We start from the raw sequence: 15919 nt of genomic DNA on the forward strand, positions 1-15919 counted from the left end.
GAATCTGGAATATCAAACTCTTTATTAGTGTAGCATATTAGGCCCTATGTGATCTGGCTCCAAAATCTGTTCCTCTCCCCCTAACACCTGTCACTACTTTTCTATACATAACTACACTCTAGCCAAAGTATTCCCCAGCTATATACAGTAGCTTTTTTTGCCTTTGCACTTGTGAATATTCTTCTCTTGTTAATTGAATGATCTTTATATCAACTTAGTTTATCAACTCCTATCTTTCCATATTCATCTTTGAATCCCTCTACAGTGCCCTATCAAATAATAAGCAAGGAAAATACATGCTGAATATAATTAACTGTCTTACTATATTAACCACACACTACTTTCTATTATGCTTTTAAATACAGTATCCATCCTTTAAGGGAAGATATGGTTATCTGCATTAAACTTAACCATTACCTATTGAGCTTCTCTGCACATGAACAGCCAACTTCTAGATATACAAAAATGCATAAGACAGTCTTAAAATTTAATGACTCAAATATATATGGAAACAGACAACTTCAATATCATGGTATTCAAAAACTTTAATACAAACCATATGACTCCGAAAGGTGTATCCTGTAAGAACAGAGGAGTACACCTACCCCATGTTGAAAAGAAGAGGAAGGAAGAGATGGGCAAAGAAGTTTTCTTGAGATGACAACTGTGTTGTGTCTTTAAAAACAAGGAGGAATTTGACTTGATATAATGGAACATTTCTTTGATCTTTTTTTATATGCTTACCTATTTCATTAATTCAGGAATTACCAAACAACTATTATGTACACCCTAAACCCTGAAGATGCAATGATGGATAAAACATATTCTCTGCCCTCTTGAAAAGCACAATAAGATAGAACCAGATATATCCCTAACAATTTTCTTACATGCTATAAACAGATACAAAACTAAGAATCACAAAGTACTGAGGAAAGAGCAATTAATTCTGTATCAGGCTTCAGAAAAACTAAAATAGACACCTCCCTAGAAAAACTAAAATACACACACAAACACACACACTTTTGCATACTGTATGGAGAGAGGGGGTTGTGTAGAATTCCAGTTAAAAACTTCAAACTTTATGAAAGGTTGGAAGTCATACTAAATTACAGAAAGAGAAACACAAAATTTAAATATCAACCAAAAGGGTATGAGGTCAACTAACATAATACTTTATCTGATATAGTGCAGAGCAACACTATGATTAGCTTACACTGGGTCTCTTTTCATTGCTTCCTAAGATCAAATGAGAAACACAAAGAATAGTATTCATATCCAAAGCTGATATGTAAGATCACACAACAGGTTTACATGATGCAAACAGATGAGAATAAAACCCAGTGTCTTTAACTTCAGACTTTTAAAAATATTGATGTTATTTTATATCAACATAACATCACAGTATTAGCCCAATGGAGTAAAAGTACTTCTAGAATTAACACTTTAATATGATTCTAAGTTAAAATCAATTTTCTCAGATTATATATAAAGTAGCTTGCCCTGGATATTACTTCCATGTTCCAAACTCCACTACAGGAAGAAATTGAGAAAAGATAACTTGTCATATAAATTTTAATAGATGAATTTTAACTCTAAAGGAAAAAAGAACCCAAAACCTTATATTACTCATTACTACTTTAACAAATCCAGAAAAATTACATTATGCCATCATGCCAAATCTAATAATCCATAATTGATTTAAAAGAAAACTAGAAACTGATAAATTCATCATTACCTCAGGAAGTAGTCTTGACCCTCGCCTCCAAAAACACATTATTCTAAATTTGATGGAGCTTCCAAAACTACCAATTTATAGGAAATAGGACAAAAGAACAGAATGCTATCAGCAAAATCCAAGACTAGAAGACCCCAAATAACCTAGTTTCTTCAACAAAATCAATGCAAGAATGAAGGGGAAGAGTCGGGGATAAGGAGAAAGAGAAGGAAGAAAGAGAAATCTATAAATTAAAGAGAAATATGAACCAATCACAATGTGTGGACTTATCTGGATCATGTTCAAACAACAATAAAAATTTAGAAATTATAATTTTTGAAACAACTAGTGTGAACACTGGATTTTTACTATTAAATTTTTTAAAAGATTTTTTTTTTTTATTTGACAGAGAAAGACACAGAGAGAGAAGGAACACAAACAAGGGGAGTGGGAGAGGGAGAAGCAGGCTTCCTGCTGAGGGAGGACCCCCCTGACATGGGGCTCTATCCCAGGACATTGGGATCATGACCTGAGCTGAAGGCAGATGCTTAACCCCACTGCTCCACCCAAGCGCCCCAGAAGTTTTTTGTCTTTTTATGGTACTGTAGTTGCATTTTAAATGAAGCAGTTCTCATCTCTGAGCATTACAAACTGAAGCATTTACAGAATAATCTGTTGTCAATGACTTCAAAATACTACAGAAGGGAGGTATATGGAAGGTATGAACGGGGCAGAATCAGCTGTGAATAAATTTTATAGGGGAATGAGTAATAAGTATGTAAGGATTCAAATACTGTTTTGTTTTGTTTTGTTTTTAAGATTTTATTTATTTATTTGACAGAGAGATCACAAATAGGCAGAGAGGCAGGCAGAGAAAAGAGAAAGCAGGCTCCCTGCTGAGCAGAGAGCCCCATGTGGGGCTCGATCCCAGGACCCTGAGATCATGACCTGAGCTGAAGGCAGAGGCTTTAACCCACTGAGCCACCCAGGTGCCCCTACTGTTTTGCTTTGATGGATATTAGAAATTAAAGTTTTAAACAATGTAAAAAAATTATCTAAAAATAGAAATTGCTTTGTGTAATATTCTGTGACAAACTCATGACTTTCAAGGTCTGTTCTTTTTCAAAGGAATAATACATCTAGTATCCTCTCCTCCCCCCATCCCAGACACATTCACTTATTACCAATTACTTCTGAAACTGTATTCCACATGAAAACATGAGTACAGGACTCTCCTATCACTTCTCTCCTCCTTCCCTTCATTTCAACTATAACCCAAACTGCAATGCAAATAAGGGTTGACAAGTGTAAAAGCAGTGCTAAATATTTCAATGAAAACTCTAAATTCTGAAGAGAAATCAAATACGACACAGTGACTATACCCTGAAACAGTCCTCAATCTTTATCATGCATAAAAATCATTTAGGGAGCTTACTAAAAAAGTAGATTTCCTTATCTCCACTCTGAGATTATAAGTTAACAGATATAAATATAACAGATATAAATATTCTGGAGCTAGGGAATCTGCTTTTTAACACCATTCTAATGTCGGGGACCTAGGAAACACCCTTTGAGAGAGATGCCCCTAAAACCTTTGAAAACAACCTTTAGAATTTATAACCCATGTACTGCTAAAATGCAAGTCAAATGGCAACAAACCAAGCAAAAAAGTCCCTGCCCTCATAGATTTTACATTCTAGTAAGAGAGAACAAGATATATGTAATTACCCCCTGAAACTAGTAATAGCCTATAATGTTAACTAAACTGTATTTAAATTTTAAAAAATTGAAAAAGATCTATGTAATTAGATCATATATGTTAGGTTGCAATAAATGCTATGAAGAAAAACAAGGAGGTTAAGGGAGATAGACAAAACCAGGGAGAGGAATATTACCTTAGATATGATGCTTAGGAAAGACTTGCAAATAAGGTACCATCAGAGAAGCAAATGAGCAAGTTGGGAAATGAATTTATCTGTTAGAAGAGCCAAATTTAAACCTACTTTCCTCAAGCACAAGTATTCAAGACAAATATAAAATATATCTTCAGTTTTGTTTACTGATTATATTCTAATATTTTTATCCTCCAATTATAGTAATTCAGATTTTTGAAAATTAAGCTGAGGGGTGCCTGGATGCCTCAGTCAGATAAGTGACTGCCTTCAGCTCAGGTCATGATACCAGGGTCCTGAGACTGACCCCCACATCAGGCTCCCTGCTCAGCCGGGAGCCTGGTTCTCTCGCTCTCTCTGTGCTACTCCTCCTGCCTGTGCTTTCCCTTTTTCTCTTTCTCAAATAAATACACAAATAAAATCTTTAAAAAATAATAAAATAAAAAATTAAGCTTATAGGCTAGCATGAAAACAATCTATAACTATTTCTATGGGATAACATTTCTATGTAGTAAGCTTTTCAGATGATCTGTTTCTATCCTTCAATGCAAATGAAGTGGACTCTGTTCTTATTTTTAGTACCAACAAGAGAAACAGTCCAAATTCACTGGGAACTATATAGTTAGCAGAATTTTAGTGTTCCTTAGTATACTTGTTAAAAATCTACCATTGAAATTGAAAAGGAGTTTAAAAACATAAAATCAGTATCAGTAAAGTACTCACAGAAGAGCAGTATTAGGGGGCGCCTGGGTGGCTCGGTGGGTTAAAGCCTCTGCCTTCAGCTCAGGTCACAATCCCAGGGTCCTGGGATCGAGCCCCGCATCGGGCTCTCTGCTTAGCAGGGAGCCTGCTTCCCTTCCTCTCTCTGCCTGCCTCTCTGCCTACTTGTGATCTCTGTCTGTCAAATAAATAAATAAAATCTTTAAAAAAAAAAAAAAAAGAGCAGTATTAGTAAAGTACTTTACAAACTTGTAGCAAGAGGTTGATAATCAAGCAGATTTACCATAAACTGGTTTATCTCAATTGTATTCTTGTGTTTTTATCTTATAATAGGATGCCTACACAGAAATGAAAAAGTGAGAATTTCCAGACATACTAAAATATAAATATAAATATAAAAGAGCTATCAGAAGAGTTATTTTTGTGAAGTTATTTTCAGATAGATGGCTGTACACCAAGCTTTAAATATAAAATTTTGGGATGAGTTCTTACCATTAACTATTCCAAGTCCTTAAAAGTGCACCTACAAAATTTATATATTTTATATTTTGAATGGTATACAAAAATAACAACAGTAATATATGGTCGTTGTAAACAAAAGAAATTAGGAGTGGAAGGAAAAATTAACACCCACAGTTCCACTACTCGGTTATGACAATTTATCTAAATATACTATTTAACAACTTTGGTGATACAAATTTTTAATACAATTTCTTACCAAAGTCAAAAATACTAATTTCCTTTAAATAAAATCTTTTTTAACTGGAAAGTAATAATCTAGGACCTATAGAAAAGTAAAAAGAAAATGAAAAATACCCAGAATCTTGCTACTTAGCAATAACCACTACTAACATTTTGTTGGTGTTCCAAAGTCTTTTTTCAAAGGGAACATACTTAATATACTAACTTTTTTTTTAATATCCTAACTTTTAAGCACAATTAATTCTGAACACTCACAGGTCCCAAGTGGAAGATGATAAAATAAAGGGCATGGTGATAGATAATACTACCACTGGGGTTTATTAGTCTTTCCCAATTAAAAAAAGAAGAGCCTCAAGTACTTTAATGTGTATTTTAAAGATTCATACTACTATGCAAGTTCTTTGGAAATGAAAATGGCTATTATTCATTATGAGCATCTCCAATTTTATTAAGATAGCCTAGACATGACTTGAAAGTTAAAACACAACTATGGAAGGGACCCAATCACTCTGGAACATACCCCTGCTGCTCTAGTTTTTTTCTTTAGAAATAAAAATAAATACAAGGGCACAAATAAATACAATGAGAAACAGGCTGTAAGGCAAAACATTTGAATCCATTAGGACACTTTTACTGTATTAAGTCTAAATCATTCTCAAATTAACAAGTGAAACAAAATCGCCTAAAATAATAAAGTCTATAAATTTACTATATTCCATATATCTTTTACTTATGCCAGAATGAATTCTTTTCAGTTTTATTAATTGGCTCTCCTTAATTATTTCAGCTTTTATCATATATTATGCGGATTTTAATCATCTTCTAATGTTTAGTCTTTCCAGTTTGAAGACAGTCAATCCTCACACAAAGTTCTGCCTTTAGTCCTCTTGTATTTTCACTAGATTCTGCCCTCAGCAATCTCATTCACTCCCATTTCTTCAGATTAATTCCTAATTAAACATCTCTAACCTAACTCTAATCGCACTGCTGAGCTCTATCGGCAGCCTTCTAATAATTCTCAGTTGCATATCTTCAAATGAATGCCTCATGTTCTCTCAGCATCACCATCACCTGGGCTCAAGGTGTACATCATTTTGTACATCATCCTCTCCTTCACACCCTACATCCAACAGCTTGCCATTTGACCACTTTCACTTCCTGTACTTACCTCTTTTATATCCTCATCCATTTTTTCATTCCTATTACTTATTATCTCATGATGGATTAACTCAATAATCTTTTAACTAGTTTCCTTTCTTCATCTCTTTCCATTTTAGCCTTCAACCCTCAAAATACTAGTAAAATCATGTCACTCCCTTGGCTAAAGCCTGTAATGGATCTACACTGCTTACATTCTAAATTCCTTAGCAAGCATTCTAGGTCCTCCTTAATTAGCCCCAGCCTACTTTTCTAGACTTATCCGACACTACAAGCCCCCATCATCCTACACTTCATCCACTGGGTATAAACTATTCCTCTGGAATATTCTGTACTCTACTACCTCCATACCTTGAATTGTTCATTTCAATTTACCTACTACCTTGAAGTAAGGGATGATGTCATGTTTATCACTAATATCTACATGTCTTTACCTATCACTTACTATCATAGAATAGGTAAATAATTGTTTAATGAACTCAATCCACATATCAATATGCTACCCACCCTCCAAAACTATGACTCCTAGAATAAAATCTAATATTTTTCAATCACAGTTTCCTACCTTCCCAGTAGTTATCCCTCCGGCATACTCCTCTGACACTCTATAATAAAGCTCATCACAGTAGTCTTCAAATTATACACCTTTGAAACAGTTATTTCATGAGTGAACCAAGATGTACCATCAAATATCCAAAAGTGATTATGTTCTCCCCATTTGTAGGGGGGAAAAAACCTAATGCACTAGATAGAATCTCTTCAATTAAGAGTTTCCTTCCACAATTTTTTGTAAGCCTTTTGGACCCCCTAACAAAAATCATATGATACAATTAAATCAAATTTATCAATATTTCTCAATGTTCTGCAAATAGTATCTGACCTCCAGATGTCTGACAACGGCAAAAGTTAGAGAATCACAGTTTTAACACATTTAACCTTTTATTATAAATAAATCCTAACACAAAGGAGGCACTCAATAAATGTCTTATTAATTGAAATCCTTCATCCTTTCATCAGTGCACCTAAACATTTTCTGACTCTTCTCTACCACAACTATTTTTTTAGAATGGCAACTGTAATAAACTATATGGAGTATCAAGGTTTAAGGTTTAACATTCTATAGTTCCAAACAAGAGGTAAATCTAAATTCTATTACCAAGGTCCCCAATTTTTAAAGATTTACTTTAAGAAGATAGAATCCAGTAGAGGTGGGGGAAGTTAGACTACTAGAGAGAAAGAAGCATCATGTCTAAATTCCCAATTAATTTCTGGATTTTGATCTTAACTGAGAATAAGCACTTGTAGTTGGAAGCCACTAGTGTTTTCACATTTTTGAGGCTTAATGATGATGCTGTTGTACTTTCAACCCGAAGAAAAATATCTGCAAAAAGTAATCACAAAACTAAATAACCTTCAGTTATATTTTTAAAAAGTATTTTTTAAGCCTATTACATGTATCATTTAACAGCGCATTAGTTCTGAAATCAAAAATAATTTTAACAAGGAAAAGTCATAGATGATTTTCACCAAAACATTATTTTTTACTAAGTTTTTAAATTTTAATTCCAATATAGTTAACATACGGTATTCTATTAGGATCAGGTGTACAATATAATGATTCAACAATTCTACATTGCTTAGTACTAATCATAAGTATACTTTTTAATCCCCATCACCTATTTAATCCATTTCCCCCTCACCTTCCCCTCCTCTAGTAACCATCAGTTTATTCTATATAGTTAAGACTCTTGTTTCTTGGTTTGTGTCTTTTTCTTTCTTTTCCTTGTTTGTTTTGCCAAAACATTATTTTATTTTATTTTATTTTATTTTTAAAGATTTTATTTATTTATTTGACAGAGAGATCACAAGCAGGCAGAGAAGCAGGCAGAGAGAGAGGACGCAGGCTCCCTGACGGCAGAAAGCCCGATGCAGGACTCGATCCCAGGACCCTGGGATCATGACCCGAGTTGAAGGCAGAGGCTTTAACCCACTGAGCCACCCAGGCGCCCCCAAAACATTATTTTAAATGGCTAAGATTAAAAATTTAAGTTCCGCTCTGTTGGGGTCACAGGTGATAACTCTTTGACTTCTACAATCTTTTAAAACTATGAAAAGCCACCTTCTGGCTTTATAGCAATATTCTTAAACCTTTCAACAATATTTTAAAATTTAAAAGCTTTCAAATACAACATTATTTAAAATGTGGAGGAATCAAAAATTCTTAACTCATATTTGACAGTTTCTACAGCTCTGCACCTAAATTCCTATTAAGTATTTTTTATTTCTCTTCACTTAGATGATCTTCTCCATATTTCTAATGCTAATTGCTATTTCTCAGTTGCTTCAAATAAATGAATGAGTTCCCTTCTAAAATATAACTTTGAGAATAGATATGTTGTCTAAGTCTTAGTCCTAGTTCTATCACAAATATTATACATACAAAACATATTGCTATTTATTGCTATTATATATTTACATACGATTATATTTATAAATTCATAGAATTTACACATGTAATGCTACTATATATACCACAAAAAGCAAACCAAAAATAGAGATTTAAAAAGAATTTTAAAAAAACAACAAACAGAGCATACTGAAGTTGTAATATTTTCTTCCCTCACCCCAATCAATCAATCATCCTGTATACCTGCAGTGGTGCAAATACTACTCTGGAGACCACACTGTAGCCACACAGAAGTACCTGTAGTTCTCAGAAACAGCATGCTGTTTCATACCTTGTATTCATTGTAGTTGAGCATTCTAGATTGCCCCCCTCAAACCCTCCAAAAAATATCCCGCAGCAATCTTCAACTCCTTCAATAATCAAGAAGTTCAAGTATAAACTTCTTTATGATAACTTTTACCTAATCTCTTTAGCCCTTCTCATTTCCTCCTCTCATTTATGATCCCCCCCAGACTTGGGTTTCCCTCTTAAGTTTCCCTTGTACCTGTTTATATGTCCACTACAGAACATCATCTTTTTAGGTTTTTGTTTCCCTATTCAACTATAAACCACTTAGGGGCACGGGACTTATCATTTGATCTCAGAGACCTGAATGTCTAGCTTTGGCAGACACTCACATTATTTGTACAATCAATAACCTAGCGTAACACTCTCATAATACAAATGACTGGACTGAGATTCAAATTAAACACTGTGTCCACAGTCCAGGGTACTAATGTCATTGGCTGCTCTATGGTAATGTCGCATCTTCTCTAATGTATCTCGTTTCTTGTTCATAAAATACTTATAAAAGCTTAGCAGTATTGGAGCAGATGTAAAGTTCTCTTTACAATACTCTAAAACTAAGAATCAATTCAATATTTTACATATATAAAACTTAAACTATATCTAGGTAATTTCTTTTATTACTAAAACACCATGTACCGGGTATTTACAAATAAGGTATTTGAGTCAACTGCGGAAAATCATACTCATGTAGAGAGTCTATGGGATGTTGTTCTGGAACATGTATCTCTGTGTATCTTAATTGTATACCAAACAGTTATAACCAATACTTTTCTCAAAGTTATGCCCAAAGTATTTATTTAGTGATAACTCAGATTTTAGGCTATTACAGAAAAAGAAATGAATTCCTAGTATCTACAAGTGTGGTCTGGCAAACCTATTATTTATAAAATGTTTACATACATCAAATACAATAAAAGCAAGGGACTCAAAACTTTATCTGAGGCCATCATATTATTTTTTGCTACTAAAATGCAAGAATTTTGTCTTCTTGAACTAAGAATATCAGAAATACATTATTATGTTTATAAACAACAGAATGTTTTCTAAGTATGGATGCTATTACATCATATGGGAATATAGTATTCTGAGCATTAGCCACCAGGTATCATTCTAAGCACTGAGAAATTAACTTTATGAAGAACGGAAGTAATCTTCCTGCTCTTTTGTAGAACTCAAGAAGTTTTTCTTATACACACAATGCTTCTGAAAACACTTATAATTCATTCAAACCAATACGCTATACTCCTTAGCACATCCGTGCAACCATTCTCTCATCTCATTCTAAATCCCTGTTTCCTATCATATGGTTTCACTTATTTGTGGAGCATAACAAATAACATGGAGGACAAGGGGAGATGGAGAGGAGAAGGGAGTTGAGGGAAATTGGAAGGGGAGGTGAACCATGAGAGACTATGGACTCTGAAAAACGATCTGAGAATTTTGAAGGGGTGGGGGGTGGGAGGTTGGGGGCACCAGGTGGTGGGTATTGTAGAGGGCACGGATTGCATGGAGCACTGGGTGTGGTGCAAAAATAATGAATACTGTTATGCTGAAAAAAATAAAAAAATTAAAAAAATAAAAAAAAAATTAAAAAAAAAATAAAATAAAATAAATCCCTGTTTCCACATCTATAAAACTGAATGCTTGGACTAAATAAATTCTCTGGTGCCTTCCAGATCTAAACTCTTATGATACCAATTTGGAGTATATTTTACCACTTAAAAATAATGACATGTGAATGGATTGTTTTTTATGAGTCATAACTATAATGACTCTGTAATGACTCTGTGGAGACAAGAGTAATAAACACACTACACCAGTAAGATATCACTAAAGTATTAAAAGTAAACCTGTGAATAATTATTATGAAATAATTCCACTTTATGAAAGGTCTCAGAAGGGATTCCTTAAATAGAGCCCCCCCTGAGTTAAGCACTATGTTAACTAACATTTTCAGTGAAAGAAGTCACTGATAGTCTTGAAAACATATGGGAAGCCAGTGGACACGTTAGATTATTTTTAAATTACCATTATAAAATCAAGGAGCAAAAACCTACAACTTCTCAGGAGCTAGTCATAAAAGCACTAATATAATGCCCAGTTTCAGATATGAGGAAAATATTCATTCTATTCAACTACTATTACTAATACTATAATGGTTGTAATTTATATCAGACTAACTGTGGAACCGACACTGCTAACTTTACATTTATTAACTCATTTAATCCTAGGGTAACACCATGAGGTACTCTTATTATCCCCATATTACAGATGAAGAAACTAAAGCCAAAAAGGTAAAGTGATTTATGCAAGTTCAGTCAGCTCTTAAAAAATCTAAGTAGTATTCCACTTGAACTACCATTTCCAACATTCAATTATTTTTCTATTCCTAAATTTCTATTCACTTGAGAAATTAATTTGGCTCACATCAAATAAATGATTAAAAATACATTTATTTAATACCTCTTGTGTTACATTACTTTCTCTCACTAAAGAAAAATAACTGACTCTGAATATATGGGTATAATATACCAAGAGCACAGTGCCACCTGAATTGACTATGATTTCTAGTAGAATAAACAGATGTCTAAACATTTAAAATTTCAAAATTTTTGTTTTGATGCATCCACTATTTCCGCAAAAATTCAGTCTGTTCATATAAACCTGAGAGAAAAGATCAGGAACACGCCACAGTAATTATCAATCATTTAAAAACACTCCATAGGGGGCTATGGATAGGGTGGCTGGGTTATGTTCTTTGGGGAGGGTATGTGATACGGTGAGTGCTGGGAAATGTGTAAGCCTGTTGATTCACAGACCTGTACCCCTGGAGCAAATAATACATTGTATGTTAATAAAAATTAAAAAAAAAAAACCACCCCATAAATTTACGATGGCCGACATGTAATGAAACGATAAATTTCTTGGTTTGAAACGACCATCTTTTTACATGAGCCAAACACATTTTTCTAACGATATTTCATTTTAAAAACTTTTTTTTAATGTCATGTTAAAACTGTCTAAAAGTTGTGGTCCAAATTTTATCACACTAAAATTTTTCCTCTACCCTATCCCCGTAATTCTTCCCATTGGCATCATTTTATTTTATACCTACAAACTTTACCTGTTCTTCACGGCTCAGGGCTCGGCTCCCTTTCGGCTTTTCATCTGGGTGCCCACATCCATCACACCTTTGCGGGCCCCCAATCAAGGCTGCTCCTTTTCCCTGGGTTCTCAACACCAACTCTGCACCTACCAGCTACGACACCCCCCCCCCACCGCCCGGCCCAATCCATCTTCAGACACGTGAGAGGCTGTTTGTGTCACTCCATCAGTCCCATCCAGGATAGGGTTCACTTACCGAGAGAGAAGCGCCAACTTTTGCTCCAGCATCATCTCCAGCTTCTGGCCCTGTTTGGAGATCCAATGGTCCACCCCACGCAGGCGGTAGCACGTCTCCAGCATTAACCTGAAGTCCGCCACGAACTCGGTAATGCTCCCATACTGGCCGCTGGCGAACTTCTCCTCCATCTTCAGCAGACACATGCCCTGCCCGAACTGTTGCGGGAGGGCGCGACCGCCCCGGGCCCCGCCGCGCGGCCCCTCGGCCACCTCATCCTCCCCAGTGGCAACGCCCCCCAAGGGCTGCAAGAAGGGGGTGGTGAGGCCCCGGTGCTTCTCCTGCATGAACTCGCCCAGGATGCGGTAACCCTGCTGCAGCTCATAGGTCAGCTCCTGCTCCTTGCAGCCACCGCCCCCGACCACCATCTCCTCTTCCTCCTCCTCCTCCTTCTGGCCGTCCTCATCCTCCCGCGAGAAGGATCTCCTCCCTTGGGCCGGCCCTGAGACCGGGACCGCCGCTGCCATCTCCACCTCGCCGTCCTCCTCCTCGGGCGCCGGTGGCTGCCACTCCTCCTCCCCGGCCGGCTCCATCTCCCCCGGCGTCTCGGGCACGCTCATGGCCCCGGCAGGATCAGGCTGGGTCGTGTGGAGCGGCCGCTCGAGGCGCCGGGGGACGCGTAAGCGCGGGCTGCTTCCTCAGGGCTCGGCCGAGCCTCGCAGCACCAGCCCCATCGGGCTCCACTCTCAGCCGCCAGCTCCGCTCACTACTCACGGGGGTCTCGAGCTCGCAGCCGGCGGGGCGGGGTTACATGGCGCGAGAGGGAGGGGGGAGAGAAGAGGAGAGCCTAGGTGCCCTCCTCTCCCCTCCCCCCGGCGGCGGCGCGCGCCAGGCCCTTCTTAGCCTCACCCCTCCGCGCCCCGCCCGCCCGCTCTTCACCGGCCAGGCCGCGCCTAGTTGCCGCGGCCTTGGCGCCCCACCCCCTCCGGACCAGCTGTCGGGGTGCTAGGAAGGGGTGAAGAGGAAGTGGGGACTCTTCTCTTGTCGCCCCAGAGGGGGCCGCAGCACTGGGCTGCAGCGTCTGGGGCTCCTCCTCTCCCTCACACCCACTCCCGCCCCTCTCTACCTGCGGGGTACCCGGGGAGGAGGAAGCGGCGCGCGGACGAGGCCCAGCGACAACTGTCAGTTAGAAGTCCCGCTGGGCCGGGGGCGGGGAAAGGAAGGGGAGGGGCAAGGAGAGAAAGGGGAGGGCACTCAAGCTACCCGCAAGCTCTGGGGCTAGCTGTGGAAAAAGGCAAAGAAAGACACCGTCGCCATCCACGGTGCGCATGCGTAGTAGGACAGGCCCCACCCCCACCCCCACCCTCTTTGCGTCCGGCCCAGCTACGCGAAAGCACAGACTTCGAACCCGAGGCCTGGTAGGTTGCGCAGCTCAATGATGTCATCAGCTTGTAGACGGCTGTTAAGAGGCAGAGTGGAGAGGGAAGCAAGGCGCCTGCGCAGCTGTACTCGTCGGTACCAGAAAGGTCGAAGAGCTTTTAGAAGCGTGTATAGCAAGAGGATCTCTATTTTGCGAGATCCTAATTAGCCCTGAAAACTAAGAATAATTCTGAAGGAGCTTGCTAGATAACCCTCTTTAATGGCAAATGAGTAGTGAGAAGGCACAAAATGTAGATCCTGTTAAAAATTTTATGTTCTCTGCCCCCACCTTCCTCTTTGTGACCAACGGATTTTTAATAAAAAACTAGAACATGGAAAGTTTAGAAAGGAGTTTCAAGGACTCAACCAACTGAAACATACGTTCACATGCAAAAGAAAAAGAGATAATTCGTAGGACTCAAATTTCTAAAACTCCGGTCCCCAGTTCTTTAGATCAATTCCTATTTTAAGTAATCTAATGTGTTAAAACTAACATTTCATCTCGGTTCTCGAGATCTGCTAAGAATAAGTAAAGGAAATGGAACCTTAATAAAAATCCTTGCGGTTAAAAACAATCTCCAAATAATTCAAGTCTAAGCCGTACAGCATTAAATAGTCATTAGCCTTACAATGTCACTACACATTTAAAAATTTAGAGATTGTCTAAAAAGTGGACTCGTTCACTTTAATTTAGGTATTGCTTAAAGTAGGGAGAAAGGAGCTAATAGTTCCATAAAGCAGGTATTATTTTCTCATGTTCTATAAAAAAGATACACACATCTTCTACTTAACGCATAATGTTCTAGCTTGAAACGTGCAATTGTCCTAGAAATCAGGCATTTTAAAAGTAGAAGCCATCGAGCCAAATGGTCGGTATATTTAATTCTTGATTATTGTGAACCTTTAAAGCGCTGATAAAAGTCAAAACTTCAAAGCTTGGGGGGACAGTAAGTTAAATAGCAATATTAGGTAAAATAGTTAAATGGGAACACTGGATTGTTCCTATTATCCAGTTTTCAAGGTCTCCTCTCATCAGACATTTGTAACTTATTGGGCCCTTACAGCATTCTCTCTTTCCTTAGAGCCCTTAGATGTACCTCACAGGAACAAAGCCAGGAACCAGTCTAATTTCAGCACTGGTGAGGAAAAATGTGTCTGACTGGACATCCATCATTTCCTTTGACAAAGCCCAAGAATCTGAACCCACCATCCCCTAGCAAATATCCCCCTTCATCTTTAGCTACCAACCCTATTTCATGATTCTCTAATAATATAGATTGCATTTATTGAACCCTGTGCCACCAAACACTTTATATTATCTCCTTTAATTCTCGCAACAATCCTAGGTATTATGTCTATTTTACAGCTGCAGAAACTGATGCTTAGGTTAAGAAAGTAGTTTGCCAAAATTCAAATCTAGGTCTGTCATATACCTTCTCTATCATATCATATATCTCTATCGATCACATCTTCTCTATCATATAATTCTCCATGGTGCCTAATTCCAAGTCATCCGTCAGAATATCCAGTTCCTAGTGCACAAGGTGTAAGGAATTGCTAGAAATTTGACCAAGGACTTCTGAAGGGATATTAAGATAAACAGGTATGAGTTGAAGGAACATCAGCTATAGATCATGTAGAGGCCAAGATGATTGTGTTCTTAGCTATAATGAAAGTAGGATTGGGTCCTTAAACTCAAAAACAGAAACAAAAACAAACTATTATACAAAAAATACGTTGGTTGCAGGTAAATTAGAAAATATAGATTAGTGACAAGAAAAATTGCCATTTAATCCCACCACCCAGAGAAAATTTCTATTAATATTTTATGGTAGGATTTTTCTATTTATTTATGTGTATTTTTATTTATCTTAAATAAAATTGTGACTATACCATAATTAATGTCCTTTCCTTTTTTCCCTTATTAATAATAAATCATTGTCGGTAATGGACAGGAATTCCACATCTAAAATCTCAACTTCCTATCTCTGTCCACAACAGCCTAGATGGCCTGTTCTTCTGAACTGGCAAGGAGTGAATCAGGGAAATTCTAATGTAAAAGCAATTCTAAACCATAAGAAAACACAATATAGGTACAAACAACAGCATTAATAGGGTACCATTTATTAAGCATTTACTTGGTGTTAAATATTTGCTAAATACTTTACATACATAGTACTCACAATAATGATGACAGATATATTTGTTCTTAAATTTTG

The 15919-nt window shown here is 37.3% G+C and overlaps 1 protein-coding gene across 5 annotated transcripts in view; it reads right to left on the reverse strand.

The window, feature by feature from the left end:
• Nucleotides 1-13692, reverse strand: part of KIAA2026 (KIAA2026 ortholog) — a 142947-nt gene extending 129255 nt beyond the window's left edge. For 3 of the 5 annotated variants that reach the window (XM_047701239.1, XM_047701241.1, XM_047701238.1), the window contains exon 1: nt 12303-13692. In XM_047701239.1, the coding sequence (XP_047557195.1) occupies nt 12303-12901 (599 nt within the window). In that variant the 5' untranslated portion in view covers nt 12902-13692. Of the gene's footprint in view, nt 1-2133; nt 2145-12302 lie in introns of those variants that run through there. The other 2 variants (XM_047701237.1, XM_047701243.1) reach the window with 2 other exon arrangements.
• Nucleotides 13693-15919: the final 2227 nt, after the last annotated feature.

The sequence above is a fragment of the Lutra lutra genome, chromosome 13, assembly GCF_902655055.1.
Source record: "Lutra lutra chromosome 13, mLutLut1.2, whole genome shotgun sequence".
Taxonomy (NCBI): Eukaryota; Metazoa; Chordata; class Mammalia; order Carnivora; family Mustelidae; genus Lutra; species Lutra lutra.